We start from the raw sequence: 12,646 nt of genomic DNA on the forward strand, positions 1-12,646 counted from the left end.
AGGGTTGCAGAGGGGCTGGAGCCAATGCTAGCTGACATAGGGTGAAAGGCGGAGTACACCCTGGACATGTCACCGGTCCATCACCACTGGAGATGAACAACCACTCTCTCTCACATTCACACCTATGCTCAATTTAGAGTGTCCAATAAACCAATGCACGTTTTTGGACTCTGTGAGGAAACTGGAGAACCTGGAGAGAACCCATGCGCACATGGGGGAGAACATGTGAACTCCACACAGAAAGGCTCTCTATACCTCTCTATGCTCTCCATACCGGGGTTTGGACCGGCGACCTTCCTGCTGTGAGGCAACAGTGCTATATGCCCACTATAGACTGTTTCACACTAGTGATAACAACAATGCCATGGAGCTTAGTGTCAATGTTACAGTGGGTCTCTACAAACAGTTCTTGAGTTCCCACTGATGCCATTCAGAGCCGAAGCCTGTAAAGACCTGTGTCCATTACAGACTTGTAGGATCAAAGAGTAAATGCGGATTATACACATACATACACTCATATAAACCCAGGTTTGACCAGAGGGAATTGAGTAAATCTCTTTCCACTCTATTATCCTCTCTTTCTAACTGGCAACATGTACTGCGTCCTTCCTTCCTGTCGTGCGTGTCGATGTCCTGTTGTCATCCTTTAACTTGGAGTAAATGCGGATTATACACATTCCCACTGGTCAAGACACCCATTTAAACCCAGGTTTGACCAGAGGGAATTGAGTATATCTCTTTCTACTTGATTATCCTCTCTGTCTAACTGGCAACATGTACTGCGTCCTTCCTGCCTGTCGTGCGTGTCGATGTCCTGCTTTCATCCTTTGACTTGTCTTTCAACACTTGAGCTTACTCCTTTGTCAGGGGGACATTCTTCCCCAGTGTTGCCAGTAGCTCTGTACCACTGATAGATGTGTTCACTCAAGCAGTGAAGAGAGATACATTACTCGAGTGGTGGGTAAAATTGTGTCCCTGCTCCCCTCCCCAAGTTACTGTTGGGAAGACGATCCCCACCACCACCACCACCACCAGCAGCACCACCACCAGCACCAGCAGCAGCAGCAACAGCAGCAGCAGCACCACCACCACCACCACCAGCAGCAGCAGCAGCCCTATGACTGTCCCTCTCACAACGTGCCAAGACTGCACAGATTGAAACCCTCTCACTCTCTTAGCTGATTGCCCATCTGTCACACACAGCTCTGTATCTGTGTTTCTAACCCTGAAGGTGTGAGGGCGCCTCAATTTGTCATCCTAAGTAAACAGCAGTCTGTTTATCAGGGTCTAATCCTCGGCCGCTTAAAGCCACGGGCCACTTGGATGCAATTCTCCGCAGTGAAGACGACAACAAAAGCAGACAGGGAGAATAAATGAAGTGAAATGATTGATGAAATGGAATAGTTTAAAACCTCGTATCTGTCTGCCATCGTACATGTTGTATGACTGAGTGCATAGAATGTCACCTTTTATAATTAACTTTCATAGGCCATATTTTACCCAGATGGTGGTTGTGTCCTCTTGTGTCTGTGTATCCAAATCGTCCGACTGAAAACGCCACGCTTGGTTTTCTGAGATAGAGGTGTGAGTGTGTTTGCCAACGCTGAAGCTTTCATTCCAGTGGACAGAGTTTATGTTGATGTGTGTTATGTGAAATGTGGACGGACTGAGGGTAATGAGCTAGATGTAGCAGTCAGGTCTGAGCACAGAGACATGCTTTTAATGCTTTTACTCATTTCCTCCTTGTCAGGATTATTAGCGACATGGCTGTGGAAAATGCACTCATGCAGGCGAACTAACAACTGGGTATGATGATGGTAAAACATCAAGATGTCTGGTGATGAAATCTGACACAGAGTTGCAGCATGTATAATTTCAATAATTGACAATAAACTGCGAAAATTTGCACCTGAAATGGCAAATAACATAACTAGTGGGAGCCTTTGGTAAAACATACTGTACTTTACTGTATTGCACTACATTACATTTTATTCATAGTAAATGGGGAACAATGAATTGAAAAAAATAACCAGAATGTAGATTAACAGATATTTATAAATGATTGGGTTTAGGCTCCTTTCAAAAGGATCTTGATTTCAAGTTGGGCTGCACGATATTGGACTTTTTGCTGATATGTGTAATGCTGATTTATTGGGAATGATTCTACACAATCGCAGGCTTTCAGCAGTGCTGTCACTAAATACACCAGACTCCTCTCTTAAATAATGAGATTTGAGAAGTAAATGTTGGAGATTGGCGCAAGTTTTCAGGATTTTTAAGTCTTTTTATGTGATCTACAGTTCGGCATTGTCCAGCTTGTTTTTTTGTCTTGCTCATGACTCTTCTAGTGACCGTACTCCGTACTATCGCTAATGGAAACGCAAAATAAGGGGAGGGGAGCATCATTAGTCTCTTCTGTAGTGAAATTAACATTTTACAAACACAGGTTGCAGCAGATGTTGATTTAAACCCTCTTCATTCTTCCTTGTGCCAATGATATTGTGCATCCCTAATTTTAAGGTTTCCAAGCATCTTTGGATTAATCATTAGTTCAGTTTTATTTAGACATTGTTCATGTTTATAAGATGCTGTGTGTAGATTATAAATGTAAAACATCAAATCCTCTCTGCAAACTCACTTACTGAGAAACATCAAAGGTCCAGCGTGTAACAGTTAGTGACATCTAATGGTGAAACAAAGGAAGGGCACATATCTTCAGGCCTTCATCCAGTATTGTTAAATGATCTTCTGCCTGACTGCACTTCAACGATTTTATTGAAAAATTGCTGATTGTGTGATTTTATACTGCACATTGTATATTTTAAGTAGATTTTGTTTGCAGGTTTCATTAAAAGTATGGTGAGCAGATGTTTGTTGTTCGTCTTCATTTCTGTTGTAAGCTTTCACTTGAAAATGCAAAAGCTGGTTGATCCATTCAGGGTGGTGTCAGAACAAGACCCAAAGGGCCTCTCTGCATGGAGCTTGCATATTCTCCCCGTGTGTGTGTGAGAGTTCTCTCCAGTCCAAAAACATGCAGAGTTTGATTGGACACTCCTTAGGTGTGAATGTGAGAGTGAATGGTTGTCTGTCTCTGTGCGTTGGCCCTTCAGTGTCCGGGGTGTGACGCGGCCTTCTGTCCTGTGTCCGCTGGGATTGGCTCCAGCTCCCTGTGACCCTCATGTGGAGAATAAACGGGTAGACAATGAATGAATGAGAGAATAAATGTTCAGTCAGCGGGAGATTTGTCAGGGTTTGAAGCGATGTCACATTTGCATGTTCTTAATTGGCTTTGGTTGGAAAATTGGTCCAGTTTGCGCTGTAGTGTTACTCCTTCGCACATCGCTCATGTCCTCCGGCAGAGCGGCTTGTGAGTGTTCCCATGACGGTTCACTTTTCACACTTGGGACTAATGTCTTTGTACATGGCTCTTTAATGCACTGTGAAGTCCTGGATTGGGTACAAGGCCCATTTTTTACAGGATATAAAAGAGGGACTGACAGGGTCATCCAACAATGCTCAAACTATAGGGGAAGTATCACGTTTGCAAAGAATTCAATTAGCCGTTGGTGTGAAAAGGAGATGGAGGACTGAAGGAGAGCAGAATGTGACTCTCTCTCTTTTTTTGTTAGCTTGACCTTTTTGTTTTTGGGCAAACAGATTAAAGGGCAGCACAAAAGGTGAGCCGGGGACAGGCAACAGCTGATGTAGGAGAGGCGACATGCCTGTGGGGCTCCATGGTGAAACATCTGAATAGTCCCAACAGAGACATATGTACATGTCCTGTGTAAAGATAGATGAGACTGCACACACACACACACACACACACACACACACAGGCATTTATGATCGCTCCTCCCTGGCTTGACTCTTTACTCTGGTCTCTCTCCAGGGTTGCAGAAGAAGGACAGAGTGACAACAGAGCACAACCACTCCACACACTATGGAGACAGAAGACTCTGGCAGTGAGAGTCTGAACGGAGCCGAGACTGTGCTCTGCACGTCTGCGAGTCATTATGACGACCAAGGGAAGAGGATTAAAGCACCATCCCTTCCTGGGGTTCTCTTAGTGGGATTGATGTTTTTGGCCGCCCTCCCTGTTGGAGCAAGCATCAAACAGAGTGTCCCCCGGGTCAGACTCAGCCACAGAGGTAAGAATGGAAATATTGTTTCGATTTGTCTGTTGAATTTATTGTTATTATGTGTTTGTATTTACTTTCATGCTTTCTTTTGTTTTGCTTTTTCCAAAAAAATAAAGTGGTTTGGATAATTGGAGGTGATTTATATTGAACCACGAGTGCACTTAAGCCAGCTGGAGTAGTGCAAACGGATGAAAATGACACGTTATCGCACATCTGATGCCTTTTGTTTTCAGCCATTCACTGTTCATCCTCTACAGTCATGTGCAACTTTGTCACACTCTCCTCAGTTAAGGTTGACCAACATGGGTTTTTCTATGGCAACCATTAGAAATCAGTGCAGGAGATGATTTGATTCTTTTTTGGCCAATAATCTTTCTCTTTGTCCGTCCGATGTATAATAACTCTAATGATACACTTGGAAACTTTTATTTAAAAACACCTTTAGTCTGTTTCTCCAGTCCAGACTTTATATCTGCACTTTAGACAACAATGTTTTAAATTGAGTGTGTGTTCACTAATGGTATATAAAAAAAGGAAGGGTTAAATGCAGAGGTCAAATTCACCAGTGAGTATACAAAAATAACTCATTCTAATTCCACTGTTCAGGTTACAATTTGTCTGTTTCTCTCCCACAGTTAAGATGAAATAGCAAACTTAGTCACACTATTTAAGTATAATGGATTTAGGATCCAGTTACTGATCCACTTCACAATTCCACTTTTTTGTGAGTGCAATAACCTTTTTGAAATTCAATCTCTCAATAATCCCACCAGCATGAATCCGGAAGCCGGATTTGTATATTGAATATTTATGACAGTGATGACAGTAAGGCAAATGTTACTTTTTCATAAAACACACAGTTACTACGGTCCACTTCCATATAAATTTCATGTTGATGTGTGTAGTTCAATCCGTTCTGTGTGTGTTAGCCGGACGGCGAGGTGTGCCGTGTCCACGTGTTTAGTTCTGAGTCAACCTGCGTGTGTTTGCTTTGTGCCACTGAGGGAAAGCTAAAGTTATTGCTCCCCTTAAAACCCATTTGAAAGTTCAGTGCGAGCTTTACTTCAAAGTCTCCATCCCTCCATGCTATGCATCAACCACACAAATGAACTCCAGTCTTGCTCCATAAAACTGAATCCCCACTGTGACCTGTATGTAAACTCACTCTGACTTCAATTTCCAAATTCTCTCCTCTGGTCAAAGGCTTCCTCCAAAACCAGTATGGCTGGATATAGATACACGTGCACGGCCTGAGTGTCCAAAATAAATACATGCAAGTAGCTGCAGTAAAATGATTGCTTGGGACAGTGTTTACTCAGCAGTTAGCCGAGTATTCAGCACCCCAGTTTGTTTAATTTTGTTGGTTTGTTCCAAACCGAGCAGACAATAAAACGGAGCTTGTTATTTCTTATACGGTTTTATTTTTGGGGCTACATATTTGAATTGACTGAGACTGTGTGTCATGGCTTTGCTTCTGTGTGTGTCGAATATTAGACTTATCATTGGCACCTATTGGAGGATACCAGCCGTCAAATCAAGCTGGTGTCCCCTCACGTGCTGTGCTTTATCGTTTATTTTCCTCTAAATGCGAACATCATTTACTAAATTGACATGATTTTGTATTGGGGTGGTAGCAGTTCAGTAGTAGAGCCAGTCGTCTTCTAACTCGAGGGTTTTGGAGGATCCAAAAACATGCAGAGGTTAATTGGACACTCTAAATTCACCCTATCAAAATTTGTAGGGTTCCTTTGAATATTAGGAAGCCTTAACTTTTAAAAGTTGGATACATGGATGTTGTTTGTGAAGAACAGTGTGCTTCATTCCCACTATTGACATATTTACAGTTGGTAATGTCCTTTATAATATGAAGGCTGTATAAAAATAAGGACTTTTTTTTAACTTTTTGCTTCAAGATACAAAGTTACTTCTGTGAAAAATGAGGAAAAGAGGAAGAAGACATAAATCTCCAGCTTCTTCCAGAATTGTTTTCTTGACGTGAAACGTCAGAAAACCATCACAAACACAATGCTAACACAACTGTACGCTAAGTGTCTTGCATATATGAAAGAGTAACAACATTGAATATGTAGACAATAAAGCTGGTATTCAGGGAAGAGGGAATAAGACATTTATAAACTGTTTAAAAAAAAATCCACAAAATTTGCACCTTTAAAATGCAGGAAATAGTATTTCAGAGAGTTATGAATTTCTAACACATTTTTGCCGTGCATCATGTGAAGGTGTTAACAAAAAAAAATGGACGCCCTCTAAAAAAAATCCTAGCTAAAAGCCTGCCTGTGACCCTCAAGTGGTAGAGAATGAATGCATGAATGAGCCCCCTCAAATCTGTCCATGCATTAAGGACAGATCGGGAGCGTTCAAACCTGATTTCCACACAACACTGAATCACTTAGCACGGATATTAATATCTCAAATCTGATCGGGGTCCATGAGTCTGAATAAACTTGGTCGTTCTTTCAATTTCAGTTTTCTTTGGACCACAAAATAACAACAATAGATCAACGTCCATATATGGCTCTTTAAGTAGGAATGACTGAAGCGGAGATGAATCTTTCAAAAATCACCCACAACCTCGTGCACACAGCTTGTCACCGGCTCATCAGTGCACACCGCTCAAAGACAACAGCACCCAGCAGTGATCACTCATCAGACATCACACCGTATCACCCTCCCCCAGTGAAAGCACAGCATCAGTGAGTGAGGGGTGAAATGATCAAAGACAAATCAGCGGAGTCTGAGTAAAAACCTCCAAACAACAGCCGTCTACTCTAAACTTTAACTCTGAAAATCATGTCTCGGAGCACAGGTTCAAGTTTCATCCAGAGGCAGCGTCTGCCAAAGGAAAATGAAAATCATCTGGTCACGGTACAATATTATTAATGTGATGCAGACTCACAATGTTGTTTTTGCATTCTTAATGTGTGACCAAAAGGTTAAAGGGCTACAATTTGTCTTTTCGACCAACGAATTGGAGAGAAAATGTGAGGAACGGCGAATCATAACACGTGTAATTGAATTAAATCTTGAGCTCACATGTATTAGCTTTTTATTACTTTTTGACCTGTGACTGTGCTGGAGCCACGGACCCAACATCCTGCGCTGCATATGAATGGCCGGCTGAGGCGTGTGATCATGCAGCATGAAGACAGTGGGCCTCATATTGTGCTAATTCATGCTGAAGTTATGTGACTCTTGTCCGTGCCCCAAATGGCTGATTCATAGCGTACACGGCATCAATAGAACAAAGCATGCTTCCCAGCCCATGCTCTCATTTCAAACACAACAATGTGGTTGATTAAGTTAGGCCATCGATGTTTGTTATTACTTCCACAATCGATTAATCTGTTGTTTCTTTTTTCAATGAATCGAGTACTTGTTATAAAATGTTAAAAAATGTTGATCGTGTTTCTCAAACATCGAAATGATGTCTTGTTTTTGTCCACAACCAAAGTTTGAATGATTTCTTTGTTGTACGGAGCAAACAACCAGAAAATATTCACGTTTAAGAAGCCGGTTTTAATTATTAAAAAAAGACACTCAAAGCGTTTAGTCGATTACCAAAATAGTCATCGATTTAATATTTGAATAATTATTGCAGCCCTACTTTGCTTTTAACTACGCATTTGCAAACTCATCAGTCCAAAACTTTGGCGTATTAATAAAAAGTAAATGTGAATATGTGCAGTGGAAACTCATTCAGCAAACACAGTTTGACATTTAGAAATCACAACAATGAGAGTTCACCCTATCTTTCCTATTTCACTGCACTGGGGAAAAAAATGCAGAAGAATGGGTGGTAGTAATTATACATGGAAACCAAAGAAGCAAATATTACCACAATAATAGATGGAAGTAGCAATGAAATGGAACCATGTGTCAGCAGCGACTGCGACTCTTGATTTACTAACACTACATTTCATCCTTCTTCTGTGGTGGCCTGGGCTTTTGCGCCACCTACTGCCTATCTCTGTGAACTAACACCTAATATTCACAGTGGGATAGAAACACATTTAGTTAAAATTTGTGATACATTTGAATAGGAACCAGGTCAATGGTCTCAACAGAATGTGGCCCAATAACCTTTTTTCATGTTAGGTACTGATATCACAACCTTGTGTATTGTTTCTTATATCAGTTATTTAGCTTCTTACTACTAAGTTGTTAAAAATACATTTTCACTCATATTGTATTATACTTTTTTCTTTATCCAATATCCGATCCGGTTATTTGGACCAGTATCGGACCGATTATTCAGGTGAAATGATCAATTCATTTTAAGAGAAACTGCCATTTTTAGTGTCACGATCTCAGAAGTAGCCTGAAACAAACTTCCTCTGTGTGTGTCACCACGGTCCTCTCTCATCGGTCTTTGGTCTGCCCTGTCTTCCGATACTCACAGTACAAGCACAGTGTACAGCATGTACTTGTACAGCAAGTACAAATATGCTCATTCAATAGTCTCCAAAACAGCAAATATACTGTATCTTCAGCCTCAAGTGACGATCCTGTCAAGAATTATACCATTTTCTCCGATATCACTCAAGTCTGAACCCGTCTGTTGGCAGCCAAGCATCTTGATGATGTTCCTGCAGAGGAGCTAATCAAGAACTGTTGACGGGAGCGCGACGCTAAGCAGTGATAGCGAAGCGGGCAGTTTCTTTAGGCTCCTAGTGATGTGGTGTTTATAGAACAGATTAGCATTAGCCAGGGGCTAGCAGACCTAATCTCCGTGAGCTTTAGTCTGTAGATGTGGGTGTAGGGGTGAAAGATATGAGCATGTGGGGGTTGCCCTCGCTCTGTGTGTGTGTGTGTGTGTGTGTAGAAGGAGGTATTAGGCAGGATTGCATGGTGCGGAGGGGTCCTAGATGTTCAAATATTGGAGGTTGGTAACCTCTTCAGTCCTTCACACCAAGAGGGTAATCACATTGTCAATCCTTTCAGAGTGACTCCCACAGGAGAGCCCATGTTTATTCAGCGCATGTTGCGATACTGACACAATGAACAGTGCCTGGTGATAGAAAAGATTTCCTCACATCAAGGAGATGAAGGACACACAGTGAGCTGGGAATCTACTTTTCAGCTGCAAGAAAAAGTCTATTTATGGACTTCTTAAGAAATGTCCTGATGTTTTGCCTTTTGAGATTTTTTTTTTTTAGGGTATCATTTTTTTTTACTGATGTTACAAACAAACATAAAACTTTTTGTGAAGTTTGGACTATGACACTACTTTAAATGTATGCTCGATCAGCTTAAAGATTTTGATATTTCTAAGTTAATAGATGGCTACATAGTCACATGCTCGACTATATAAACACAACAGTTAGATGACATTGCGACAATTCTGTTGTGTGCAAATAACCACAATTTGAATGGCTTGGGGGAAGAAGTTCCTTCTCAGCCTCTCTGTCCTGGCCATGCAGGAGTGCAGGCCCTTGCCATAGGTCAGCCACTGGAACAGGGTGTTGTTGATGTGGTGAATGTCTTTCATGATATTTCTGGTTCTGGTTGTGTAGATGTCCTGGAGGCTGGGTAGCACTGATCTGGTCGTGTGTTTGGATCATCGGGTCCCTTTAAAGCAACTGGATGTTAAACTGGAAACCGCCTAATACTAATAAACTGAAAGTGGTTCCGACTTCCTATTGTTTTCTGTAATTTCAGACACCAACTCCAACCACTAACAACACTTAATCCTCATTAGCTGTGGTTTTACTTGACTTGACTTGACTAAGATGTCCCCTCGGCATTTCACCAGCATTTCATAGACCCTTCTCTGGTACTGGATGATCTTCTGAAGGTTGATTTTCCACAAAATCAAACAAACCGGTATAAAGACACTGCAATGGCTTCTTCACATACAGGCCTTTGAGCCACAGAGCTTTTCCTTGTTCCCTGGATGAGGAAAGAAGCCTCAACGCAGCTTTGACTCCACATTCCCGTCTTGTCCACAGCCGATCCTTTAAAGACCTTCGCTTCAACCAGCTGTTATAGGAACCCCTGACTGCACACACAGTAGCCGTTTTTCAAGAAGACATGTTTACTTTCAAAGTTGTTCTGTCTGCTGTGTAAAGCGACCCGACCGCTGACCGTCAATGCCAAACCAGAAGTCTTTCTAACTAATAATGGCGGACATCGACTTCCATGTTGCTGCCAAACATAAGGTCAACACTGGGACTTGGACAGTGGTGGAATTGAACAGCTCGACTTGACAGTGCATGGAAACACACTTGATTGTGATCTCATAGCAGGCTTAGGCTAAAGCCGCAGTTCAGTTTATAGAAAGCCTCCTTGTCTGATTGTGAACAGCTGGTAAACCGAAATAGCTTTATTGTTGAAATTATGAAGTTATAAAAATACCCCAATGATAGTGGAACCAGTGTGTTATTGTGACTCTTCTCTGTCAGTGTGTGTATCCTCGTGGGTTGAACCACAACTGCTTTAAGTCAACACCTGCTTTCATTTTCATCACTTTAATTTATATCACTTTGAAATACACAGTGTGCAAAATCCTTTCTGAGAAACATAATATGCCACTTTTATGTGCTTTTATGCCCTGTATTATCCCCTTAGAAGTAGTTAAGCTTGGCAGCTTAATCCTGTTGAATTATACACCAAACACTGGCATACTTTCATTTAGAAGTCCATCTTTGGTCTGCCACCATCATATCTTAAGGCCTACATTCATCAGAACAGCATATGGAGTTGTTGTCTTCGATCCCAGGACTTGTTGTCAATTCCATGGGTCCTGCGGCCTCCCCCCCTCCCTCCCTCCCTCCCTCTTCCTGGAAAAAGCAATAAAATTGTTTGAGACTGAAGGATCTGGTCTCATTGGACACTATTATTCTATTTTTAGATGATTTGGTGGCAGAAACATCTGGTTGAAGATGTTTTGCCTAAATGCACTTTTATTGAAAATAGCTGATTATGCAATTTTTATACTGCATTTTGTATATTTTGATTCAATTTTTATGTATATCTTATTATTTTGAGGTTGTTTTTGATTATGCTTTATGCTTGAACAGTTGTATCCATCATACACATGCTAAATACTGGTATTTATTAATCTAGTTGTATGTCTCCCTGTGTCTTTGGGTCAGAACTGCTTCATGGTGGAAGTGTGTCTCTGTTCCTGGGACCTGCCGATGGCCTCCACTCCCACTCGCTGCTGCTGGACGAAGAAAGAGGTCGTCTTCTGTTGGGAGGCAGGGATTACATCTATCTGCTGGACCCTGACAACCTCAGCAGAGAGCCCAGAAAGGTACACGATACTGGAATGAGATCAGAGTAAAAAAGTAGAAAAATGATGATTTACAAAAAAATAAACAGCATCATTTGCTTTTGTCACTGTTGAGGCCATTTGCTATACTTGAGAGGTGTGTTTAGGTAGACTGTGAAGTGTTTACAGCAGCGTAAGAATCCACTCACCCTCTCACAGAGGCATAGTGCTGGAAGAAAATCAAGACAGAGAATCTCCGTCTGCACACTCGAATCGTCAGGACAGGCAGAATCATGCTGTGAGTCACTTGAGACCGCCTAATAAGTTGTGTTAATCGTGCTCATTACTGTGGAGACAGTCATTTACCTTGAGCTGGTGACACTTGTGATTAAAGCGAGGTGATGTAAGGTATCGTTTTTCCACGACTGTGTTGCTAAGCTGGAATGCTCTCAGTCGTGTATTGTTTTAGTGAAGAGCTCACCTTTCAGTCAGAGTCAGCCTGAAACTGTCTGTCTGAGTGAGGTCAGGGTCATCGTGTTGGAGGGCACACACACACACTCACACTCACACGCACACGCACACGCACAGACACAACTGCACACGCAGAGTATATACACTTCCACACACGCTTGCACTTTATACAAACACACCAATGCATTTGGACAGATGCCATATGTTAAAGTTTGTGGAAGTGAGTGTGTGTTTATGCAGCTGAGGTCGATGACAAGAGGCTACGGCCGTGTGTTTATTTGATCGTTATCTATTTGTTATAACTCTTAGTCGTTACTCTCAGAGTGTTGCCTTTTTGTTGCCTCTCTGGTAAGTGATACTGATGGGAGATAGACACCCGGACTCTAATTCTCTGAGCCCCTAAGGGACCAGGTCCTCAGAGTAAATCTGATCTAGAGACACAAACTTCATCAGTGAATGAAGTGGCACACCGAGAAAAGGACCCGGGGCACTGAAACGTAGGACAATATTTTGCTAGCGAGCGTTCCAGTTGTTTCAGTAGACGGCTCATCTACCATTACCAGACTAGTTCTTATTTGCAAGAGGGTCCAGATAGGGGTGCACAATATTATCGGCACAATATCGGTTTCAGTCAATATTGGTTGAAAATACACAATCAATGGACAGAGTAGACGCACATTTGGAGTCGGTCGGGCGTTTTCACATCACTCATGTTTTTCTGTGTTGCTCCATGACGCGAAATCCAAAAACCGTTGAGATTCTTCGTCTGATGTATATAGAATAGCACAAAAATGATGTAAGG

The 12,646-nt window shown here is 41.9% G+C and overlaps 1 protein-coding gene across 1 annotated transcript in view; it reads left to right on the plus strand.

Annotated features, from left to right (window-relative positions):
* Positions 1-12,646, plus strand: part of sema3d (sema domain, immunoglobulin domain (Ig), short basic domain, secreted, (semaphorin) 3D) — a 51,366-nt gene that overhangs the window by 8,374 nt on the left and 30,346 nt on the right. Inside the window, exons 2-3 of the mRNA XM_058645883.1 lie at positions 3,890-4,148; positions 11,255-11,415. Of these exons, the coding sequence (XP_058501866.1) occupies positions 3,941-4,148; positions 11,255-11,415 (369 nt within the window). The 5' untranslated portion in view covers positions 3,890-3,940. The remainder of the gene's footprint in view (positions 1-3,889; positions 4,149-11,254; positions 11,416-12,646) is intronic.

Source organism: Solea solea, chromosome 12 (genome assembly GCF_958295425.1).
Source record: "Solea solea chromosome 12, fSolSol10.1, whole genome shotgun sequence".
NCBI lineage: Eukaryota > Metazoa > Chordata > Actinopteri > Pleuronectiformes > Soleidae > Solea > Solea solea.